Source organism: Schistocerca cancellata, chromosome 4 (assembly GCF_023864275.1).
Source record: "Schistocerca cancellata isolate TAMUIC-IGC-003103 chromosome 4, iqSchCanc2.1, whole genome shotgun sequence".
Classification (NCBI taxonomy): Eukaryota; Metazoa; Arthropoda; class Insecta; order Orthoptera; family Acrididae; genus Schistocerca; species Schistocerca cancellata.
The window spans coordinates 581,323,854-581,345,386 of NC_064629.1; the positions used below are offsets into that span (position 1 = coordinate 581,323,854).

Here is a 21,533-nt window from a genome sequence, read left to right on the forward strand (position 1 = left end):
CAAAGACCTGACAAAGGATATGGTTCAGTTGTTCCAGTCCAGAGTGATACTGGATGCTGAAGAGAACACTCTTTGTGGCTGATTCTTGGGGGCAGTGGGAGGAATGGGGGTGTGTGAGGATATGGGACGGGAAATCTGTTTGTGGACTATGTTCAGGGGGGATGGCACCTGCCTGTGAAGGGCTTTAAGAGACCTTCCACACATTGGGCAAGGGGGTTCTCTTCAGCACAGATACTTCTACCACGACTTTCTCAGAAAATTATACTAACTAGTAACTTCCTTCCATCCTCAACTCCACATCATCTGCCATTTGTTACTGTCCGATAGTCTACATCTACTTTATCTCTCCTGCACTGTCCATCCACGTCTTTTCCTACATTTCTCCCCTCTCATTTGTTATGCACACGCTTTGCCGGTTCCGACCAATAAGATCGCATGCATGTTTTGTGACACCCTATAGAGCTGACTGGTCACAGGTGTTACAATTGCATCGTTCACTGTTCTATGTACCACCTGACTACAGGACCACAGTTAAAACACTTTCCAAAAACTATTACATTTCACTGCTGGAACCTGCATAGCTGACCTTTTAGTTTACCATATCCTCGAAAAATCTTTCCCAACACTCCACAAAATCCAGAATCCATGCAAACCCAAACACTGCTGTTAACAGTTCCACCAAAAACCTCAGCCTCACAGAAGTTTCAGTCCTATCCAAAGGCCACACCTTGAGCCACACATCCAAGTTTAACCACACTGGACTTGTCAGAGACCTACTCTGTTTCTCCCAATCCCTACAGTGGAAACATTTCTTGGCCATAAATCCCTACCAAAACCAACGTAATTCCAACATTGAACCTTGCCTCTCCCAGTTCATACCACCACCTGATTGTGACCTACTGCCCCTCCTACCTAATCACGCCCCCCCCCCCCCCCCCAAAAAAAATCCCTTTCCAGGAATTCCTTATCTTGCATTTGGCCTCACCATACTTCTCTGACAGCGCTTCCTTAGAACACTAACGTTTCAGAAACGAAAGGACAGCCATTAACAACCTTAAAACAGATACTGACCTAATCATCCTCCCTGCAGACAAAGGATCTACCACTGTCATAATGAACCACAGTTACTGCCTGATGGAAAGCCTCCACCAACTAAACATAACCTCCAAGCCCCATTGACATCCATAGGCTTTTCCAGAACTTCTCCTGCAAGTCCATCCCATCTCGTATGAGGTGGATGCCTCATAGTATTTTCCATCGGCAGGAGTGCCAAATCACAAAAATTTTGGAAATTTGTGGTAGTACCTATGGGACCAAATTGCTGGGGTCATCGGTCCCTAGGCTTACACACTACTTAATCTAACTTAAACTAACTTATGCTAAGGACAACACACACACCCATGCCCAAGGGAGGACTCAAACCTCCGATGGAGGGAGCCGTGCGGACTGTAGCAAGGTGCCAAATCACATCTCTAGATTTGAAATCTCATGTTAGTACATAGTATATAGTTTAGATCAGTGCACTGAAGTTTGCATATTTATTTCCTGCAGTAGCTTTTGGTGTAAGCAGAGTTTCTAGTAAAAAGTAACTACTGATACAATCCACTATCAGTAGAAAAATTTTACATCCATTTTAAGAACTTGCAGTATCAGGTTATAGTTACAACACTGCACAGCAGCTAATAGTGTTTGTTTATTCTCCTCATTATATACTGCATACATTCCAACCTCAGTAGTGCCATAGTCATGTAATTTCTCTCTTGGGAGAGGATGTCTGTTAGAACTATCCAAGACCATCCTGACTGCTTTGTTTGTATTTTTGAAGATATTATATAAATGTTTTACACAGTATGATAGGCTAGGAACTGTGCTTGTTGCGAACCAATACAAGGAGAATTGGCTGATGCTCGCAAACAGCTGGAAGCTGCATTGTCTACAGTCAACAGGCTTCTGACTAATTCTCAAGGCTTCGGCGACATCAGAGTGCCAGTGATGAGACCTGAGACACCTTTGGTGCTATTGGAATCCCTGGTGACCTGTTTGTCACTGCGTCGGCCAATATACAACATATGATGGGTTTGTCCTTACTCGAGGTTTAGTGGGTGGACAGTGGTGCGTATGTGTGCCATTGGGCAGAAGGCAAAAGAGGGAATGGGCTGCACAGATTGCTCTTTACACTTTAGCAACAGTACAAGATGCTACCCAGTGTTGATTATACTTATGAACCAGAACAGGATGTCTCTCCTGTTGGGTCAGCAGCCAATTTTCCTGTCCAGTATGGAAAAGTGCAGAGGGTGAGTATGCTAGCCATTGGGAACTCCAGAGTTAGGGCAGGTGATGGAGCCCATCAAGGCAATTGCATGCAGGGCGAGAAAGAATGCCAGAGTGCACTCATGCACTCAAGTATGTTTGGTTGGAGGGGGGGGGGGGGGGTTCTTTCGAGAGATTTGTTTTTCTCTGCATCTAGCATGTTTTGATCATTTTCAACCTGATAGAAGAAGCTGAGAAATTTATATCTGATACCATCGCAGAGTTGTCTTGAGCCACTAGTTTCGAACTTCCACTCTGCTCCAGACCTGAGGACCGTGATCGACCCTGGGTATGATGCTACAAATAGCTTGTCCTGCACCCTGTGTGTGATGTTAGCTGCCTTCACTGAATCAGTTATATGCCAAAAGGTGCCAAGGGTGGTCTCAGAACCCAAGCAGGCCTCATTCGTGCTGACATGTGCAACTGTTTGCAGCCAGGTACAATGAAATTTATAGACATGATTTTTAGAAATGACTTCTATCTTACACACATATTTATGATACGAGATGTTAAATTAGCCACAATGTCCTCAGAGAATGTTTGTCATCACAGATCTGAGATAGAAAAGGGTGTTATGATTTTAGTAAATTACAGAAGCATTCAAGGAAACATCCCAGAATTAATCTCTTACTGAAGGTTATAATGCACAGATAGCATTAGGAACAGAAAGCTGGCTGAAACCGGACGTTAAAGACAAAGAAATTCTAAGTTCAGATTGGAATATTTATAATAAATGAAAAGCACCAGTTTGCTTTTGTTCTACAAAAGCAAACTGGTGCTTTTCATGTATTTATAATGTTGTTCTACAAGAACTGACGGAAGATTCTGTTAACATGGAATATTTATCATAGGGGATATGTTAGTCGCCAATGGTGGCAGTGTATTTATTGCAAAAAAGAACTTGATAATATTTAGTGAGGTTATCACGGATCCCAAATATGTATTAATATGCGTGAAGTTAGGCATCAAAGGTCATTCAAAAATGGTAATTGGATACCTTTATAGACCACCTGGAATCAGGAGCTGAGGTGGTAGGAGCAGTTCTAAGAGAAGTTACAGAATATTGTTCATAATTTTCCTGATCATGCTGGTGTAACGGAGGGTGACTCAACTTGCCAGTTAAAGTTTGGGACAGTCATGCTTTTAAAACTGAGACCAGAGACAGCGACTCGTGTGACAATATTCTGAATGTCTAGTCTGAAAATTACTCTGAGCAGATGATAAGAGAACCCAACTCATGCAGGTAACATCTTTGACTTCTTAACAACAAACCAAACTGAACTTACTGAATCAGTTAACGTAAAAGAAGGTATCAGTCAACATTAGGCTATGATGGCAACTAGGGCTATGGGTTTCATCAGGAATGCTAAGAAAGTGGGAGGATATTTTTGTTTAGCAAGAGTGACAGGATACAAGTTGCAAAGTATCTGATTCAGTGACAAGTCTGAAGACGCAGAGTACAAATGGAAAAAATTCAGAAGCGTTATTCAATATGCCTTAGACAAGCACTTTCCGAGCAAGGTCTTAAGGAATGGGAAGACTCATCATAGTTTAATAGCCATGTTAGCAAAATGGTCTGTAAGCAAAGAGGACTTTATCTCAGATTCAAGAAAAATCAAAATCTAGCTGACAAACAAAAGCTGAAAAAGGCAAAAATGAGCATAAGAAGACCAATGCGAGATGCATTCGATAACTTTGAAAGTAAAAGTTTGTCAACTGATCTGAATAAAAATCCTAAAAAATGTTTTAGTCTCATGTAAAATCAGTAACCAGTTCAAAATCAGCTATTCATTCACTCAAGAGCTCATACTGGCACCAAAATGGAAGTGAACAGAGAGAAGATCAGATTAATGAAGTTGGTCTTCCAAAATTGTTTCACCATGGAAGATTGTGACACAGTCCCTACTTCATACATACATCAAAATGGCAGATATTCAGATAGCTGATCACAGAACAGAAAAGAAATTACAATCAGTTAGTAATGGAAAGGTATTAGGAACCGATGAAATACCTGTAAGATTCTACAAAGAGTATGCAAAAGAACTCACTCCACTTCTAGCAGCAGTTTATCACTGATCGCTGGATGAATAAAGGGTACCTAGTGACTGAAAAAAAGTGCAGGTGATTTCCACATTCAGCGTGAGCCAATCCTCACCAGCTACAACAACTGTGCATCACATGCCTAGCCTGTAAATCTGCCACCCCTCCCTCCTGCATTTCTACCCAGCAGACGAGCTGCCTCCCACCAAGCCACTAGCGACCCACCCCCAACCCCTCTCCCTGCCTCCTGACTATCTCTCTTCCAGTCCATCCCACTCAACAGGACCCGCACCACAAGCTAGCCCATCTGCCGAAATGCAGCATTGTGTGTCCAGATGTTTGTGTTTACTCTAGCTTGAAAAAGGATTGCTTCAAAAGCTGGCAAGTTTTCTTTGTTTTTGTGTGTGCCTGCCGTTGACTCAACACCTGCTTTTCGGTGAGTGGTCCCCTTCAATCCGAAAGTATTTACATTCTACCAGAGCTTTCCAACAAAGTTACTGTAATATTTATTATACTCACATTCCCTGGAAGGCTGGCTGCTTGCTGTTATATTTATAGGTTTGGGTTTGATCACCCTCCTAGCTGTCGAAGTTTTTTCATCACTGTTTGGTCCAACTGGTGGTCATGAAACAAGCAGAAAGCAGTGATAGAGGCAAAAATACAGCTACATAATGTTCAAATAACATAACATATTTCTGTAATACCATGAAGCCTGTAGTATGAGATATGCTGGTTGTCATCTGTGTTCAACTTATATTACTTACTAATAAAATGCAGGCAATAACAAATGCAAAAACTTCATATTTTCCATTATGAGAAATAAATTTAATTATTGTACTGTAATTTCCTGGTTTAGCTGTGATTACACACACACACACACACACACACACACACACACACACACACACACACACACACACACGCACACGCACACCTGACACGTACCACATCATTACGAAGTGTCGTATTCACGATCTATGGAACAAGTACTAATCTAATCTAATCTAATCACACACACACACAATTTTTCCCAATAATATAGCCTAAATGGGCCCCAGATGGGCCTAGAACTGAAAGAATTACTCAATGTGTCTCGAAAAAGAATAGAAGATCGAAAGCAGAGTTACAAAGTATGACTACATGATTATGTAACTGTCTACAGGTCAATGCTTTCCGTATATGCTGAGTGATTGTTTTTACTAGTATGACATGTCTATGTTCTATGTCTACATTTGTATAAATAACTCAACAACACTCTGTCATAATCAGTTTGGTAGTTGTACATCAAGGGTCATGCATCTTTCTGTTAGTGGGCAGTTAGATGCTGCAAAATTTCTTGGCACCTATTTGGGAAAAAATTATACATAACTATGCCACACATTTACACACTTATTCACAGAAAAGTTGGTTTGTCTCAGTTCTTCATACACAACATAGCTGATATTTCTTCTGGGAGAGCTTGGATACACTGTTGGAAATCTCCTCCTACAGTGAAATGATGCTGTCTTTCACTTTTCCAGTATGAGCCCTACAGATTTTATGTTTACAAGTCAGTGAGAAAAATCCTTATATCCGCAGGCAACAATCAATAATATAAGTGTATATACTGCTGAAAAGTGGAAGTTTCATCCTGAAACAAAATCTTCAGCTACGGTCATGTCATTCTCTGCAAGCCTCTTTCACAGAGTTAAATATGACCAAGATATGTAAGTGTGTCACTGCAGAGTTTGCTTATATAAGGGAGATGTACCGACATCAAAATTTTAAAGCTGGGTTACATATGATGCTTGAATAACTCAGATGGTACAGAGTAGCACAAAGAGGCCTTGGTATGTATTCAGGTCCTGATGTGGTAAGACAGTTTTAATCCATTGGTACCATTCATTTCATGGCATGCTCTACTCAAACTGATTAGTTGAGCCACACGTTTCTGACACAATTTTTCAACAATTGCAACAGTCACCTTTGTTTGCCACAATGAGCTGTGTGTTCAGCATCTGGGCTCCAACTAGTCTGTGAGATGTCCTTTGACACACGCTGATTTGAACTAGTAATTGATTGATTTTCAGTGTGGTCCCTTGTTACTTCTACTCCCATAGATATGGTTAATTCAGCTGGATCTAACTTCTAGTGAGATTCTGTCTCTAATGACCTTGATGTCAACATGGTGTTAAATGCTTATCTCCCTTCTTTCCTTCTAGTGAGATTAGCACATTTACTCAGGAATAAGATGATGCCAAGAATAAGATGATGCCAAATATATGACATCATCTTTTATTGAGTCTCCTTGTGAAAATTTTATTTTTAACATCTTCTGACTAATCCAAATCATAAACTGTTTTATTAATATAAAGTATCTGCCTAAAAAACTTAAACAGTATACCTATTCTAAACTTATGCCATTTATTGATTGTCTGCATTATAATAATGCAATGAGAAACAAAATCAACATAAAGAAATGGTTTAAATCAATTTTCACCTTCACTTCCTTTTTTGTTTACCAACTAAGTTAGTCATCTGTGGTATTGCTATTTTTTATCATATCATCATCATCGTCATCATCAACACTGGTATACTCATCCGGGATGTTAGTTCCATCTAACCAATAAGAGGCGAGAAAAGAAGCAATGTGTTTCTACATATGAGCAGTGATGATACATATAATCTTCATTGTCACACATATTTGGCTGTTTCTTCCTTGTACATTATGATTTTCAAAGTGGAGCCCCTACTAGCACAGCTTAAATTGCCACAAGTGAAATGAGCATCAATAAAATTTATAATCTTTGTTGTCATAAATATTTGTCTGTTTCTCCAAATATAGTGCAGTTACTGAGGTTGTGGTTACAGTGGAACCTGAGAACATAGCTGTCTTTTTCCAAATACATAGTGGATTTTATATCTACTCTGACATGAAAATGTGACAGTATTTCTTCTTGCTTCCAAACGTGTCGTCTGTCCAGTGCTCTCTCACTGACAATGTAGAACCAGTATCTGACACACCCCTTTTCATTCTCATCATACACTCCTGGAAATGGAAAAAAGAACACATTGACACCGGTGTGTCAGACCCACCATACTTGCTCCGGACACTGCGAGAGGGCTGTACAAGCAATGATCACACGCACGGCACAGCGGACACACCAGGAACCGCGGTGTTGGCCGTCGAATGGCGCTAGCTGCGCAGCATTTGTGCACCGCCGCTGTCAGTGTCAGCCAGTTTGCCGTGGCATACGGAGCTCCATCGCAGTCTTTAACACTGGTAGCATGCCGCGACAGCGTGGACGTGAACCGTATGTGCAGCTGACGGACTTTGAGCGAGGGCGTATAGTGGGCATGCGGGAGGCCGGGTGGACGTACCGCCGAATTGCTCAACACGTGGGGCGTGAGGTCTCCACAGTACATCGATGTTGTCGCCAGTGGTCGGCGGAAGGTGCACGTGCCCGTCGACCTAGGACCGGACCGCAGCGACGCACGGATGCACGCCAAGACCGTAGGATCCTACGCAGTGCCGTAGGGGACCGCACCGCCACTTCCCAGCAAATTAGGGACACTGTTGCTCCTGGGGTATAGGCGAGGACCATTCGCAACCGTCTCCATGAAGCTGGGCTACGGTCCCGCACACCGTTAGGCCGTCTTCCGCTCACGCCCCAACATCGTGCAGCCCGCCTCCAGTGGTGTCGCGACAGGCGTGAATGGAGGGACGAATGGAGACGTGTCGTCTTCAGCGATGAGAGTCGCTTCTGCCTTGGTGCCAATGATGGTCGTATGCGTGTTTGGCGCCGTGCAGGTGAGCGCCACAATCAGGACTGCATACGACCGAGGCACACAGGGCCAACACCCGGCATCATGGTGTGGGGAGCGATCTCCTACACTGGCCGTACACCACTGGTGATCGTTGAGGGGACACTGAATAGTGCACGGTACATCCAAACCGTCATCGAACCCATCGTTCTACCATTCCTAGACCGGCAAGGGAACTTGCTGTTCCAACAGGACAATGCACGTCCGCATGTATCCCGTGCCACCCAACGTGCTCTAGAAGGCGTAAGTCAACTACCCTGGCCAGCAAGATCTCCGGATCTGTCCCCCATTGAGCATGTTTGGGACTGGATGAAGCGTCGTCTCACGCGGTCTGCACGTCCAGCACGAACGCTGGTCCAACTGAGGCGCCAGGTGGAAATGGCATGGCAAGCCGTTCCACAGGACTACATCCAGCATCTCTACGATCGTCTCCATGGGAGAATAGCAGCCTGCATTGCTGCGAAAGGTGGATATACACTGTACTAGTGCCGACATTGTGCATGCTCTGTTGCCTGTGTCTATGTGCCTGTGGTTCTGTCAGTGTGATCATGTGATGTATCTGACCCCAGGAATGTGTCAATAAAGTTTCCCCTTCCTGGGACAATGAATTCACGGTGTTCTTATTTCAATTTCCAGGAGTGTACATCATAGTGAGCATTGACAACACTGCTGCACGAAATATGTAAGTACTGTAGTTGTGGCAGCACCTACCAACATTTTTCAGAACTTCCCCTTACTTTGCACTCGATTCTAAGCCACAGGCGGCTTTTTGGATTAGAAAAAACCGGAAAAAAGTGTGGCTTAGATTCGAGTAAATACGGTACCCCAGTGGCCCCTATCTAAACTTTTAGTGTCTCCAACAGAAATGTATACTATTGTAGAGTATTTGTGAAATTTTAAAGCGAATTCAATTCCCACTACAAGTGGATAAAGGCAAACTGCAGTTTAAATGTGGTAGATGTTCATAAAAACCAAAGTACACAGCACATATTTACATGATTGGCAGTACAACGGAATTTGTTGCCCACTCACCACTCCCTTCACCACATTTAAACTAGTTGTCAGCCAAGCTGGTGTCACTGTTCCCTCTTCAACTCTTCCCAATCCTTCAAAACAAATCTTCACATGAAGCCAATTACCAAAGCTTCATCTGTAAATCTAAGACAACCCCTACAATAATCTATTACATGAACTAAAGATGTTGATTTCAGTAGTAGTAGTTTAATCTGCTAATGTAAGATGGCCCAGTATTTTTCTAATGACAAATTTGTGAAAAAACCTCATTTTATAATCAGGTAAATACAGTATATTATATTTAATATCATATCTTTATGCTTTAGTTGAAGCCATCTCACCTCCTTTTGTTTGGTTTCCTGATGTTCTGAAATTCACAGACTCCTTATTTAAAGTCCCCATAAAACTGTGTCCATCAGTTTTTACTTTATTTCTTTCTCAAAAATGTTTTGATCTTCAGCACTACCTTTAATGGTCTAAAGCAGCACAAAACTGCATAAATAGCCACTATATAAACACAATTTAACGTAAATGTCCCTGGTAATGAAGATGTCCCCTCAAAATATTTAATGCTGATGAAATAAAATTAAATATAAAAATAGCCACTGATTTAGCAAAAATTTTCATTCACCCATTAAAATACTGTTCTCCAAATGAAATCTCAAACTTCGACGTAGGCCTGAAAATTAATCTAATATGATTCACACTGGAAAACCCTGAAAGATTTCACATCTATGCATGCATGAAGACAATGTATGGCATGAACTTTGTGATGGACTGATAACTGCATGTCCTTGTTGACCACAGCTTGGCATTGCACTTGAGATCCATATAGATGGGAACCAATACCCTTTTAAACTTTTTTCTTAAATTCTTTCACACAGTTCAGATTACTTAAATTTATGCTGGGAATTTACCTTTTCTGTTTCACTCCTTGTAATGTTACACTTCAGTATACATTGTATATTATCTTTTCTACTTATCTTTCATGCAGAATGCAATGTGTTCTACATAACTGCTGAAATCATGCTCCCAGTAGCTACTGCACAACTTTCTAGGATCAAAGATCAAATTACTACTAAACTGAAAATAAAAATAAATTTAACTCACAACTTTATTTACCTTAAAAATTATCATTATCTAGACAAGGTCCTAAAATTACACTCCTGGAAATTGAAATAAGAACACCGTGAATTCATTGTCCCAGGAAGGGGAAACTTTATTGACACATTCCTGGGGTCAGATACATCACATGATCACACTGACAGAACCACAGGCACATAGACACAGGCAACAGAGCATGCACAATGTCGGCACTAGTACAGTGTATATCCACCTTTCGCAGCAATGCAGGCTGCTATTCTCCCATGGAGACGATCGTAGAGATGCTGGATGTAGTCCTGTGGAACGGCTTGCCATGCCATTTCCACCTGGCGCCTCAGTTGGACCAGCGTTCGTGCTGGACGAGCAGACCGCGTGAGACGACGCTTCATCCAGTCCCAAACACGCTCAATGGGGGACAGATCCGGAGATCTTGCTGGCCAGGGTAGTTGACTTACACCTTCTAGAGCACGTTGGGTGGTACGGGATACATGCGGACGTGCATTGTCCTGTTGGAACAACAAGTTCCCTTGCCGGTCTAGGAATGGTAGAACGATGGGTTCGATGACGGTTTGGATGTACCGTGCACTATTCAGTGTCCCCTCGACGATCACCAGTGGTGTACGGCCAGTGTAGGAGATCGCTCCCCACACCATGATGCCGGGTGTTGGCCCTGTGTGCCTCGTTCGTATGCAGTCCTGATTGTGGCGCTCACCTGCACGGCGCCAAACACGCATACGACCATCATTGGCACCAAGGCAGAAGCGACTCTCATCGCTGAAGACGACACGTCTCCATTCGTCCCTCCATTCACGCCTGTCGCGACACCACTGGAGGCGGGCTGCACGATGTTGGGGCGTGAGCGGAAGACGGCCTAACGGTGTGCGGGACCGTAGCCCAGCTTCATGGAGACGGTTGCGAATGGTCCTCGCCGATACCCCAGGAGCAACAGTGTCCCTAATTTGCTGGGAAGTGGCGGTGCGGTCCCCTACGGCACTGCGTAGGATCCTACGGTCTTGGCGTGCATCCGTGCGTCGCTGCGGTCCGGTCCCAGGTCGACGGGCACATGCACCTTCCGCTGACCACTGGCGACAACATCGATGTACTGTGGAGACCTCACGCCCCACGTGTTGAGCAATTCGGCAGTACGTCCACCCGGCCTCCCGCATGCCCACTATACGCCCTCGCTCAAAGTCCGTCAACTGCACATACGGTTCACGTCCACGCTGTCGCGGCATGCTACCAGTGTTAAAGACTGCGATGGAGCTCCGTATGCCACGGCAAACTGGCTGACACTGACGGCGGCGGTGCACAAATGCTGCGCAGCTAGCGCCATTCGACGGCCAACACCGCGGTTCCTGGTGTGTCCGCTGTGCCGTGCGTGTGATCATTGCTTGTACAGCCCTCTCGCAGTGTCCGGAGCAAGTATGGTGGGTCTGACACACCGGTGTCAATGTGTTCTTTTTTCCATTTCCAGGAGTGTATATTGATATATAAAACATCCATTTGTAAAAATATCTGTCAAGAAACGTTAGTAACGCTTGTCTTAAGAAGTTTTTGATCTCTGTATAAAAGGCGCTACTTTACAAGACCTAAAGTTATGAGCTCTAATGCGACAATGTCTAAATTGTTCTCTGTAGGCCATTCCAATATTGAACATTATCCTTAATTTCATTCCTTTATGGCATATGCGTTTCTAGGAATAATGTGTGCAATGTTTTTGACATTCCATACTCTCATGCTCCTACAGTGCAGAGTGCAGAATCTTACAGTAAACTAATCTTTGCTCATTGTGAATCTGAAGCTGTGTGGACTTTATGATTCACCAGTATTACACTAATTTAAAGTAAAATATTTCCTATATATATGTCGTCGAATTAAATTAAATTACATTCTGTTTATTCTTATGTCTGTGCTGTTGTTGTCGGGTCATTCCATGTCAAATTATGCAGGTGATGTCACCAATCATGTCAGAGTTTCATGAAACTTCGCACATTTGCTTAGACTTATAACATAAGAATGTGTGCAAAATATTTTTCCTATCACAGTAAAACTTTTTTTATATTCAATTTTAAATGTAGTGATATTCTCATAACTGGACTCTGCAAGAATGTCAATGCAAAGTGGCACTTATGTACATAAATGCCCATAACCCAGCCAGGTGTTTATGAAGCTTTTGATTTGGAATTTTTTGCATAAGTTAAGAGAAGCACATACTTAACAGAAATGTAATTATTTAAGCATTAAAGTTGCACAGAACACTACAAAAAATTTAATATGTGCCTGCAGTAGCCACCAGAAAGATCGCGGGAGGTGCACATCGGCACAGCGCGTCAAGGACAGTAGTTGCCGCAAGTAGAGTCCCATCCACCAGAGGGCACGCAAGAATTCGGCCGTGACCTCTGCCGGTGGAACAACAACAACAACAACTCAGGCAGCACGGACCGTGCGGACAGTTCACATCGGGCATGCCTAGGAAACAGTTCCTGGTCTACGCTATGTGAAGTGCGACGGAAAACTTGAACCGTGTTACTACACAACTGGCGACGATTTAGTGCGGGTTTTCGTTGAGCAGCAGACGGAGCTCATGGCAACCATGAAACAAGTGCTTCCGGTGTTGCTCTCCACGCAGTCTGCTCCAGCGCCGCTCCCTCCTCCCTTTCCCCTGTATGACGAGACGGCGGAGGATTGGGATGCATATGAACATCGCCTTCAGCAGGATTTCCAGGCGTTTCATGTTGCAGATGTGGAGGTATGTCTTGCTCTTTTCTTGTCTTGGATATCTCCCTCACTGTATCAAGTTTTGCGGCAGCTAGCGCCGTTGCAGGAACCCTCGTCCTTGTCGTCTGACGCATTGTGTTCATTGCTGTCTTCATATTACCACCGCCACACGCATGTTGTGGCGCCTAGGGTCGAGTTCTATCAATGCAGGAACAGCCCCATCAGTCTTACCAGGCGTGGGCCGCTACCCTACACGATCTTAGTCGCAAGTGTCATTTTGTCACGGAGCAGTCGCAAAAGTAGTATTCCCACGTTATGGTGCGCGACGTCATTGTTTGTTCGGCTCCTGATAGGGAGGTCCAGCAATGGGCCCTGCAGTTAGAAGACTCTTCCCTTGAAGAAGTCCTGTCCCGTTGGCGCCAGTTTACCGGTGTCTCCACGGTTATGGTAAACAGTTCATTCCCCTACTGGTCAATTCACTACCGAAGTTACTCACAAATCAGTCACTCGGCCTCTTACTTTTATTGTTGTCAGTGATGCAAGCTTCGCTAAACCTTTTTGGCTTGGATGCCTTTCAAGCTTTCGGTTTTTCTATCGCTGACACCATACAGTTGGTTTCCGAAGACGTTCCCTATCAATCATTGGAAGCTTTGATCTCGGACTTTCCAGATATCTTGGAGGAGGGCCTGGGGCGTGTTTCAGACTTTGAAGCTCACTTAACATTGAAGGCGTTGGCTCGCCCGTGTTTTCTATGTGCGAGGCAGATCCCCTTGGCTCTCGGCACTCAGGTAAAAGAAGAGCTAGACCGGTTGACAGCCCTCAGGGTCGTTCTTCCCATTTCTTCTAGTGAGTGCGCTTCGCCCCTCGTTATTGTCAGGAAACCCTCGGGAAAATTACGTCTTTGTGGCGATTTCAAGGCCACCATTAATTCCCAATTGGTGGTGGACACCTATCCTTTGCCTCATGCTGACGAATTGTTCTCCGCCGTGGCGGGACACCAATATTTTTTGAAAATCGATCTTTCAAAGGCTTATCCTCAGATACCACTTGATGAGGCTAGCGGTCGTCAACACCCCGTTTGGCCTTTACCAATACCAGCAGTTGGCCTTCGGAATATCCAGTGCCCCGGCGATATTCCAGCGTTATCTTGAGCACGTCACGTCGACAATCCCTCATTGTATTAATTACCTGGACGACATAATTGTTACAGGCTGCAGCACGGAGGAACACTTGCACAACCTTCGCACCCTCTTTCTCAAATTCAGGTCCGTGGGCTGGCGTTGCAACCTGCGTAAGTCAAACTTCTTCCAACCGTCCATTGAGTATGTGGGCTACACCATCTCTCGGCACGGCGTCCAGCCGCTAGGAAGTTTGGTCCAAGGTATCGTCGACCTTCCGCGGCCCGCTTCGCTGAAGGAGTTACAAGCTTTTTTAGGCAAGATTGCGTATTACCACCGTTTCATTCCCAGGGCTTCTACCATAGCCCGCCCCCTGTACTGCCTTCTGCGCAAGGGTGTTCATTTGATTGGTCGCCTGCATGCGAGCAAGCGTTCACCTCGTTGAAGGGCCTCCTCATGTCAGCCCCGTGTTTGGTTACTTTTGACCCCCATATGCCATTGGTCCTGGCTACAGATGCTTCACAGTATGGGGTAGGGGCGGTTCTGGCCCATCGCAACGAGGATGGTTCCGAGCAGCCACTGGCGTTTGCGTCTAAAACTCTTAGTCCCGCGCAGGCCCATTACTCCCAGGTGGAAAAAGAGGCTTTGGCCATTGTCTACGCTGTTACCATGTTTCACCCTTTCTTGTATGGCACGAAGTTTCGGTTAATCACTGACCGTAAGATGTTAATATCGTTATTTCGCCCCGCCTCTCAGATTCCGGATAGGGCGGCCCACAGACTACAGCACTGGGCCTTGTTCCTCGCTAAGTACCATTATGACATTTTCGCCCTACCGGACAGCATTCCAACACAGATGCTCTTTCCCGTCTTCTGGTGGGCCCGGATCCTAAGTTTGATCGAGAGGAGATTATGTGTTTTCATTTGGATGTGGCGTCCCGCCAAGCGGTTGATGGCTTCCCGATCACTAGTTCTAGAGTCGCCAGGGAAACGGCAGCTGACCCGGTCCTCCGGCAAGTAGTTCGCCTCATTCAGCAGGGGTGGTCGTCCCGACCTCCAGGCTGGGCCTCGGACCCTCTTCGTAATTATTTTGTTCTATGAGACTTGGAAGGAGTTCTCCTTCTGGCTACTGATGATACAGCTCCTTGTGTGGTTGTTCCTGCAAGTTTGCGAAGGGAAGTCCTCACGTTATTACATGAGGGGCACTGGGGTGTTTCCCGTACTAAAACCTTGGCTCGCAGACATGTGTACTGGCCCAGTATTGACAGAGATATTGAGCACTTGGTGGCCGCCTGTTCCCAGTGTAGGAGCCAACAGGCATCTCCCAGGTCAGCATTCTCTTCATGGCCGCCTGCAACCCAGGCATGGGAACGTGTTCACATCGATTTGGCGGACCCGTTTCTCAATGGCTTATGGATGATTGTCATTGATGCTTATTCCCGATTCCCATATGTGGTTCGCTGCTCCTCAACCACTTCAGAAGTTGCAATCCAAGCACTCGCAAAAATCTTTTCTGTGGAAGGTCTTCCAGTCACCCTGGTCTCGGACAATGGACCTCAGTTTATTTCGCAGACCTTCCAGTATTTTTGTAGGTGCTTCAGTATTCGGCACGGTTGCTCTCCCCCCTTTCACCCACAATCGAATGGGGAAGCCGAGCGCATGGTGCACACATTTAAGACGCAGATGAAAAAGTATGTGCACGAATTTCCTGCAGAGGAGGTGCTGACGTTTTTCCTGACAGCATACCGGACAACACCAATGGGAGGACGCAGCCCCGCAAAGCTCCTCCACAGGCGCCAACCTAGGACTCTACTGCACCTCTTCCGGCTCGGTCCTCGCCAGCCTTCGCAAAACGGAGTACCCAGCTTTCCACCGGGTATGTCGGTCTGGGCACGTGGGTTTGGTCGCAATTGACATTGGATACCGGCAGTGGTCCTGCGCCGAAATGGCCGCCAGCTCTATACCTTGTAGGCGGGGGACCAGGAGGTACGTCGTCACCAAAATCAGCTACGTCCACGTTTGGGCACCCACCCTCCGACCCCTAGAGCACTGGCTTCCCCATTGTCGGCACCCGTGTTGGTTTCTCAGGAGACGCTACCGCCCCTCCCCCCTGCGATTCCGCCGCACTGCGATGGTTCTCAGCCTTGGCAGCCTCCAGTAGCTCTAGCAAAGGCATCACCATTGTTCGAGATGCCCCAGTTAGAGCCGGCCCCCCTGGCAGGCCCGGTTTCTCAGGAGGCTGGTTCACCTGTGGCCGTCCCTTCCCCATCGTCCCCGCCACTGGGTCTTGCCCCTCCCGAGGTGGACCATGATCCGGTGTTCAACGGCTTGTCACCCGCTCTGTCCCGGGCTCCGGTGGTGGTACGACGGGAACTCTACGTGTGGGTCACTTCCAGCTGTATTCGAAGGTTCCTGCTCGAGGGCTGGCAGATCCCCTCGACTCCAGCCTTCCGATGGATGTGGAGGTCATCGCTCGTGCACGACACACCACCTTCCGACGCCGTGGATCACAGTGGCTTCACCCCCACCCCCCGAAGGAGAAGGAGTGCAGTAGCCACCAGAAAGATTGCGTGAGGCGCACATCGGCACAGCGCGTCAAGGACGGTAGTTGCCACAAGTAGAGTCCCGTCCACCAGAGGGCACGCGAAAATTCGGCCGCGAACTCTGCCGGCGGAACAACAACAACAACTCAAGCAGCACGGGCCGTGCCGACAGTTCACATCGGGCATGCCAAGGAGACAGTTCCTGGTCTACGCTATGTGAAGTGTGATGGAAAATGTGAACCGTGTTACTACAGTGCCACTTTCCAATTTCCAGAAAATGTATACACACATCGAAAAATGCATATCACATTTCTCCAACCTGGTGGGAACTTATAATTGGGCTTAAGTAATTCCCAAGACAGTATATATTATTAACAGGTTTTCTACAAATGGACACACAAATAAATCTGAAATCACAATGCTTTGTGCTGTGATGGAAAAAAAAATTCTAATTAGGATCATCCATACCTGACACTGCTCCAGAATTTCATGAAACTACTTCTAGTTGTTAGTTTCTGCATGGCAATAGTCAATGCAGAATTTCTCCACATACTTCATGTAGTTTGAGGTGGAAAAATGGAAATGTTTTACAAATGCAAATGCTGCAACTCAAGTTTGTCATTTGGATTGCATTACTTCAGGCAATAACAATAATAATAATAATAACAACATGAAGTATCTTATTTTTAACACATCACTGTCATATTTTCCCATATGTCACAGACGGGATGTATCTTTATTGAGAAAAAATTAATAACTCTTCTTGACTTATGGGAATGTAGAAAATCAACTTAAGCTGTTGTGGTCCAGACAATGATATTTAAAGATCCAAAACACTCTCCGACAGCTGATACAAGATTTATTTTTACGAAACTCTGACATTATTTAAAAAAGAAAAAGAAGAAGAAGCACCCTGAGTTTTACTAGATATTGGATGTTCATTTAACATATATCACATCATTGTTCAGAAAATCATTCAAATCATATTATGTAAACTAACACCCTATAGTAAGGCAGCCTCATGGTACAGAGCCAAGAGATATAAACTTAATTGAAACATTTTCATTACACAGGTTAACTTTATTTATGGTGTCAAATTAGTACCTTTAAATGACAATTATTCTAGTCACACTAATGTTGATTTAAAATGTACATGTTCAGCAGTGAATATCCCTGAAACTATCAAAGAAACTTCTTAAGAGCATCTCTGTTTTTAATCCACTGAGACAAATTACATTCTGTTAACTTCATATCTTGTTCATTAAACTAATACATTCTTCCCAATTATGTTGATTTAGGTACACCAACAGCACATAAAATCTTTTCCAAAGGCGCAAAACAAGAGTCTTCCTTCTAAGGCCAAAACAATGACACTGCTGGTCCAGGCGGGTGGAGAAAAAGTAGTTCAATGTCTCCTTCTTCACCACAGACATTTCTGATGAAGGTAAAGTACCACCTGCCATCATACACAGCTGCTACAACAGAATTTTGTTGAGGACAAGTACAGGGTTATTACAAATGATTGAAGCATTTCCATAAATTCACTGTAGCTCCATTCATTGACATATGGTCACGACACACTACAGATACGTAGAAAAACTCATAAAGTTTTGTTCGGCTGAAGCCGCACTTCAGGTTTCTGCCGCCACAGCGCTCGAGAGCGCAGTGAGACAAAATGGCGACAGGAGCCGAGAAAGCGTATGTCGTGCTTGAAATGCACTCACATCAGTCAGTCATAACAGTGCAACGACACTTCAGGACGAAGTTCAACATAGCCCGCGGAAGTCGACGAATAAAGCAAACAGGGAGCTAATTGTACCACAGCTGACGGTTTGGAAAATCTTACGGAAAAGGCTAAAGCAGAAGCCTTACCGTTTACAATTGCTACAAGCCCTGACACCCAATGACAAAGTCAAACGCTTTGAATTTTCAGCGCGGTTGCAACAGCTCATGGAAGAGGATGTGTTCAGTGCGAAACTTGTTTTCAGTGATGAAGCAACATTTTTTCTTAATGGTGAAGTGAACAAACACAATGTGCGAATCTGGGCAGTAGAGAATCCTCATGCATTCGTGCAGCAAATTCGCAATTCACCAAAAGTTAACGTGTTTTGTGCAATCTCACAGTTTAAAGTTTACGGCCCCTTTTTCTTCTGCAAAAAAAATGTTACAGGACATGTGTATCTGGACATGCTGGAAAATTGGCTCATGCCACAACTGGAGAATGCGAATACATAGAAAGAAGGATCCTTTATTGTATGATTATATGATAGCGGAACAAACACTGGTAGCAGTTACTTCTGTAAAATATCTGGGAGTATGCGTGCGGAACGATTTGAAGTGGAATGATCATATAAAATTAATTGTTGGTAAGGCGGGTACCAGGTTGAGATTCATTGGGAGAGTCCTTAGAAAATGTAGTCCATCAACAAAGGAGGTGGCTTACAAAACACTCGTTCGACCTATACTTTAGTATTGCTCATCAGTGTGGGATCCGTACCAGATCGGGTTGACGGAGGAGATAGAGAAGATCCAAAGAAGAGCGGCGCGTTTCGTCACAGGGTTATTTGGTAACCGTGATAGCGTTACGGAGATGTTTAACAAACTCAAGTGGCAGACCCTGCAAGAGAGGCGCTCTGCATCGCGGTGTAGCTTGCTCGCCAGGTTTCGAGAGGGTGCGTTTCTGGATGAGGTATCGAATATATTGCTTCCCCCTACTTATACCTCCCGAGGAGATCACGAATGTAAAATTAGAGAGATTAGAGCGCGCACAGAGGCTTTCAGACAGTCGTTCTTCCCGCGAACCATACGCGACTGGAACAGGAAAGGGAGATAATGACAGTGGCACGTAAAGTGCCCTCCGCCACACACCGTTGGGTGGCTTGCGGAGTATAAATGTAGATGTAGATGTAGATGTAGAGACCGACAGCGCCGACTTCATCTTTCAGCAGGATGGTGCTCCACCGCACTTCCATCATGATGTTCGGCATTTCTTAAACAGGAGATTGGAAAACCGATGGATCGGTCGTGGTGGAGATCATGATCAGCAATTCATGTCATGGCCTCCACGCTCTCCCGACTTAACCCCATGCGATTTATTTCTGTGGGGTTATGTGAAAGATTCAGTGTTTAAACCTCCTCTACCAAGAAACGTGCCACAACTGCGAGCTCGCATCAACGATGCTTTCGAACTCATTGATGGGGACATGCTGCGCCGAGTGTGGGAGGAACTTGATTATCGGCTTGATGTCTGCCGAATCACTAAAGGGGCACATATCAAACATTTGTGAATGTCTAAAAAAACTTTTTGAGTTTTTGTATGTGTGTGCAAAGTATTGTGAAAATATCTCAAATAATAAAGTTATTGTAGAGATGTGAAATCGCTTCAATCATTTGTAATAACCCTGTATGTGTACACTGTGAGGCACTTTCACTGAATGAAAAAATCAAAGAAGGCTTTTCAGAAGAAGATACTCTTCTAATCTCTAAAGAATCACCAGAAAGTGGTTTTTAGTGGTGAAAATTCCTGGTACCAGATATTGCGCAGCTTGTCGAAAATCTATTCTTGAGCTTCTTGTGTAGGAAATCTACATTGACTTTCTCTTGGAAGTGTAAAAAACATCTGTCAATATTAGCTTTACAGAAATCGTAAACACCAGATTGTGTTCTTATTTGTGCATCATCTGCTAGCTGAGGACTAGCTTTTCTCAATATATGTTTTATAGTTCCTCCCAAACCATTGCACACAGATTTACCATGGCTAGTACCAAAAAAGGAATGCCAAGCCTCAATAGAAAAATCGTTTTTGTGCTCACACAAATTTTTAAAGCTTCTTCTATTCTCATATTGAGCAGCACAAACATCAGTGAAATAATGCACTTTTTTCAGGCTCTGCCAGCTACTTAACCATTTCTTTCTGGACAGCATATACAAATCCTACATCATGTTCCATATCATCACTTATAAAGCAGTGGTTCATTATTACCAATTTACTTTTTTCATTTACCACATAATCACACACAGGATGGACTGTACAGCTGCTTCTTGTCCAGTGGTTACTCTGAATTTCATTCTGAATTACAAAACTGTAGTTTTTAGCAAAGTCCACTAACAGAATTGCTTTTTCTGGGGTTAGATGTTCTTTCAATTTTTTCAATGGTTTTCACTGATACTTAAATATAATTTAGTCGGGTTTAATTGCCAGTAATTTTGTAACCAGCAAGTCTATGTATTCAACAACAGTTGCAGACTGCTTTACCAATTCTGTCCAATGATCTGTGTTTATCCACTGGCTGAACTCAATTTCATCATCATTTTTGTAAGCTAATTCAGGGTGTATAGGCGGACCGGATTTCCCGGTTAAAAGTACACTCTCTTCCGGGTGAAAACACACGTCTTCTGTGTTAAGTGACAGTATATTTTCCCTTGAAACTGCAAAACTTATCAATTCTTTAAATGGTTATGGTTTTATACACGGGTGTAGAATTTCCCATCACTTTAGAAAATGAAACTCAAGGAAAATCTTTGATGTGCAGCAACATGTACGCTGAGTATTTTTGTATCACGAAAGTATGCATTGGAATTCCACCAAACACCACATGTTACTTTCCAAATCAATGAAATCGAGATTGAAATGGGCTTTTGTAAGCCAGTCATGTCATGTGATCTCGCTAGCCAATGACAGCGAATATTCAGAGCATAGGACACGTGATGTAGTCAGCCAACAGCAACATCACTGTTAAGTAGCACGAACACACAAACAGGGAAAGTTAATAGTTTAAAATAATATACATAGTGTTGCTACAAGAAAAGCAAAGCTTTCACATATAATATTGGCCTCTAAGGTTAATAAGCTGCAAGAGAAGCTAAGCTTTCACATATTGTTG

The 21,533-nt window shown here is 44.3% G+C and overlaps 1 protein-coding gene across 1 annotated transcript in view; it reads right to left on the reverse strand.

The window, feature by feature from the left end:
* Positions 1-21,533, reverse strand: part of LOC126184593 (neogenin) — a 250,931-nt gene that overhangs the window by 59,870 nt on the left and 169,528 nt on the right. The window contains exon 20 of the mRNA XM_049927035.1: positions 4,870-4,965. Coding sequence (XP_049782992.1) covers positions 4,870-4,965 — 96 coding nt within the window. The remainder of the gene's footprint in view (positions 1-4,869; positions 4,966-21,533) is intronic.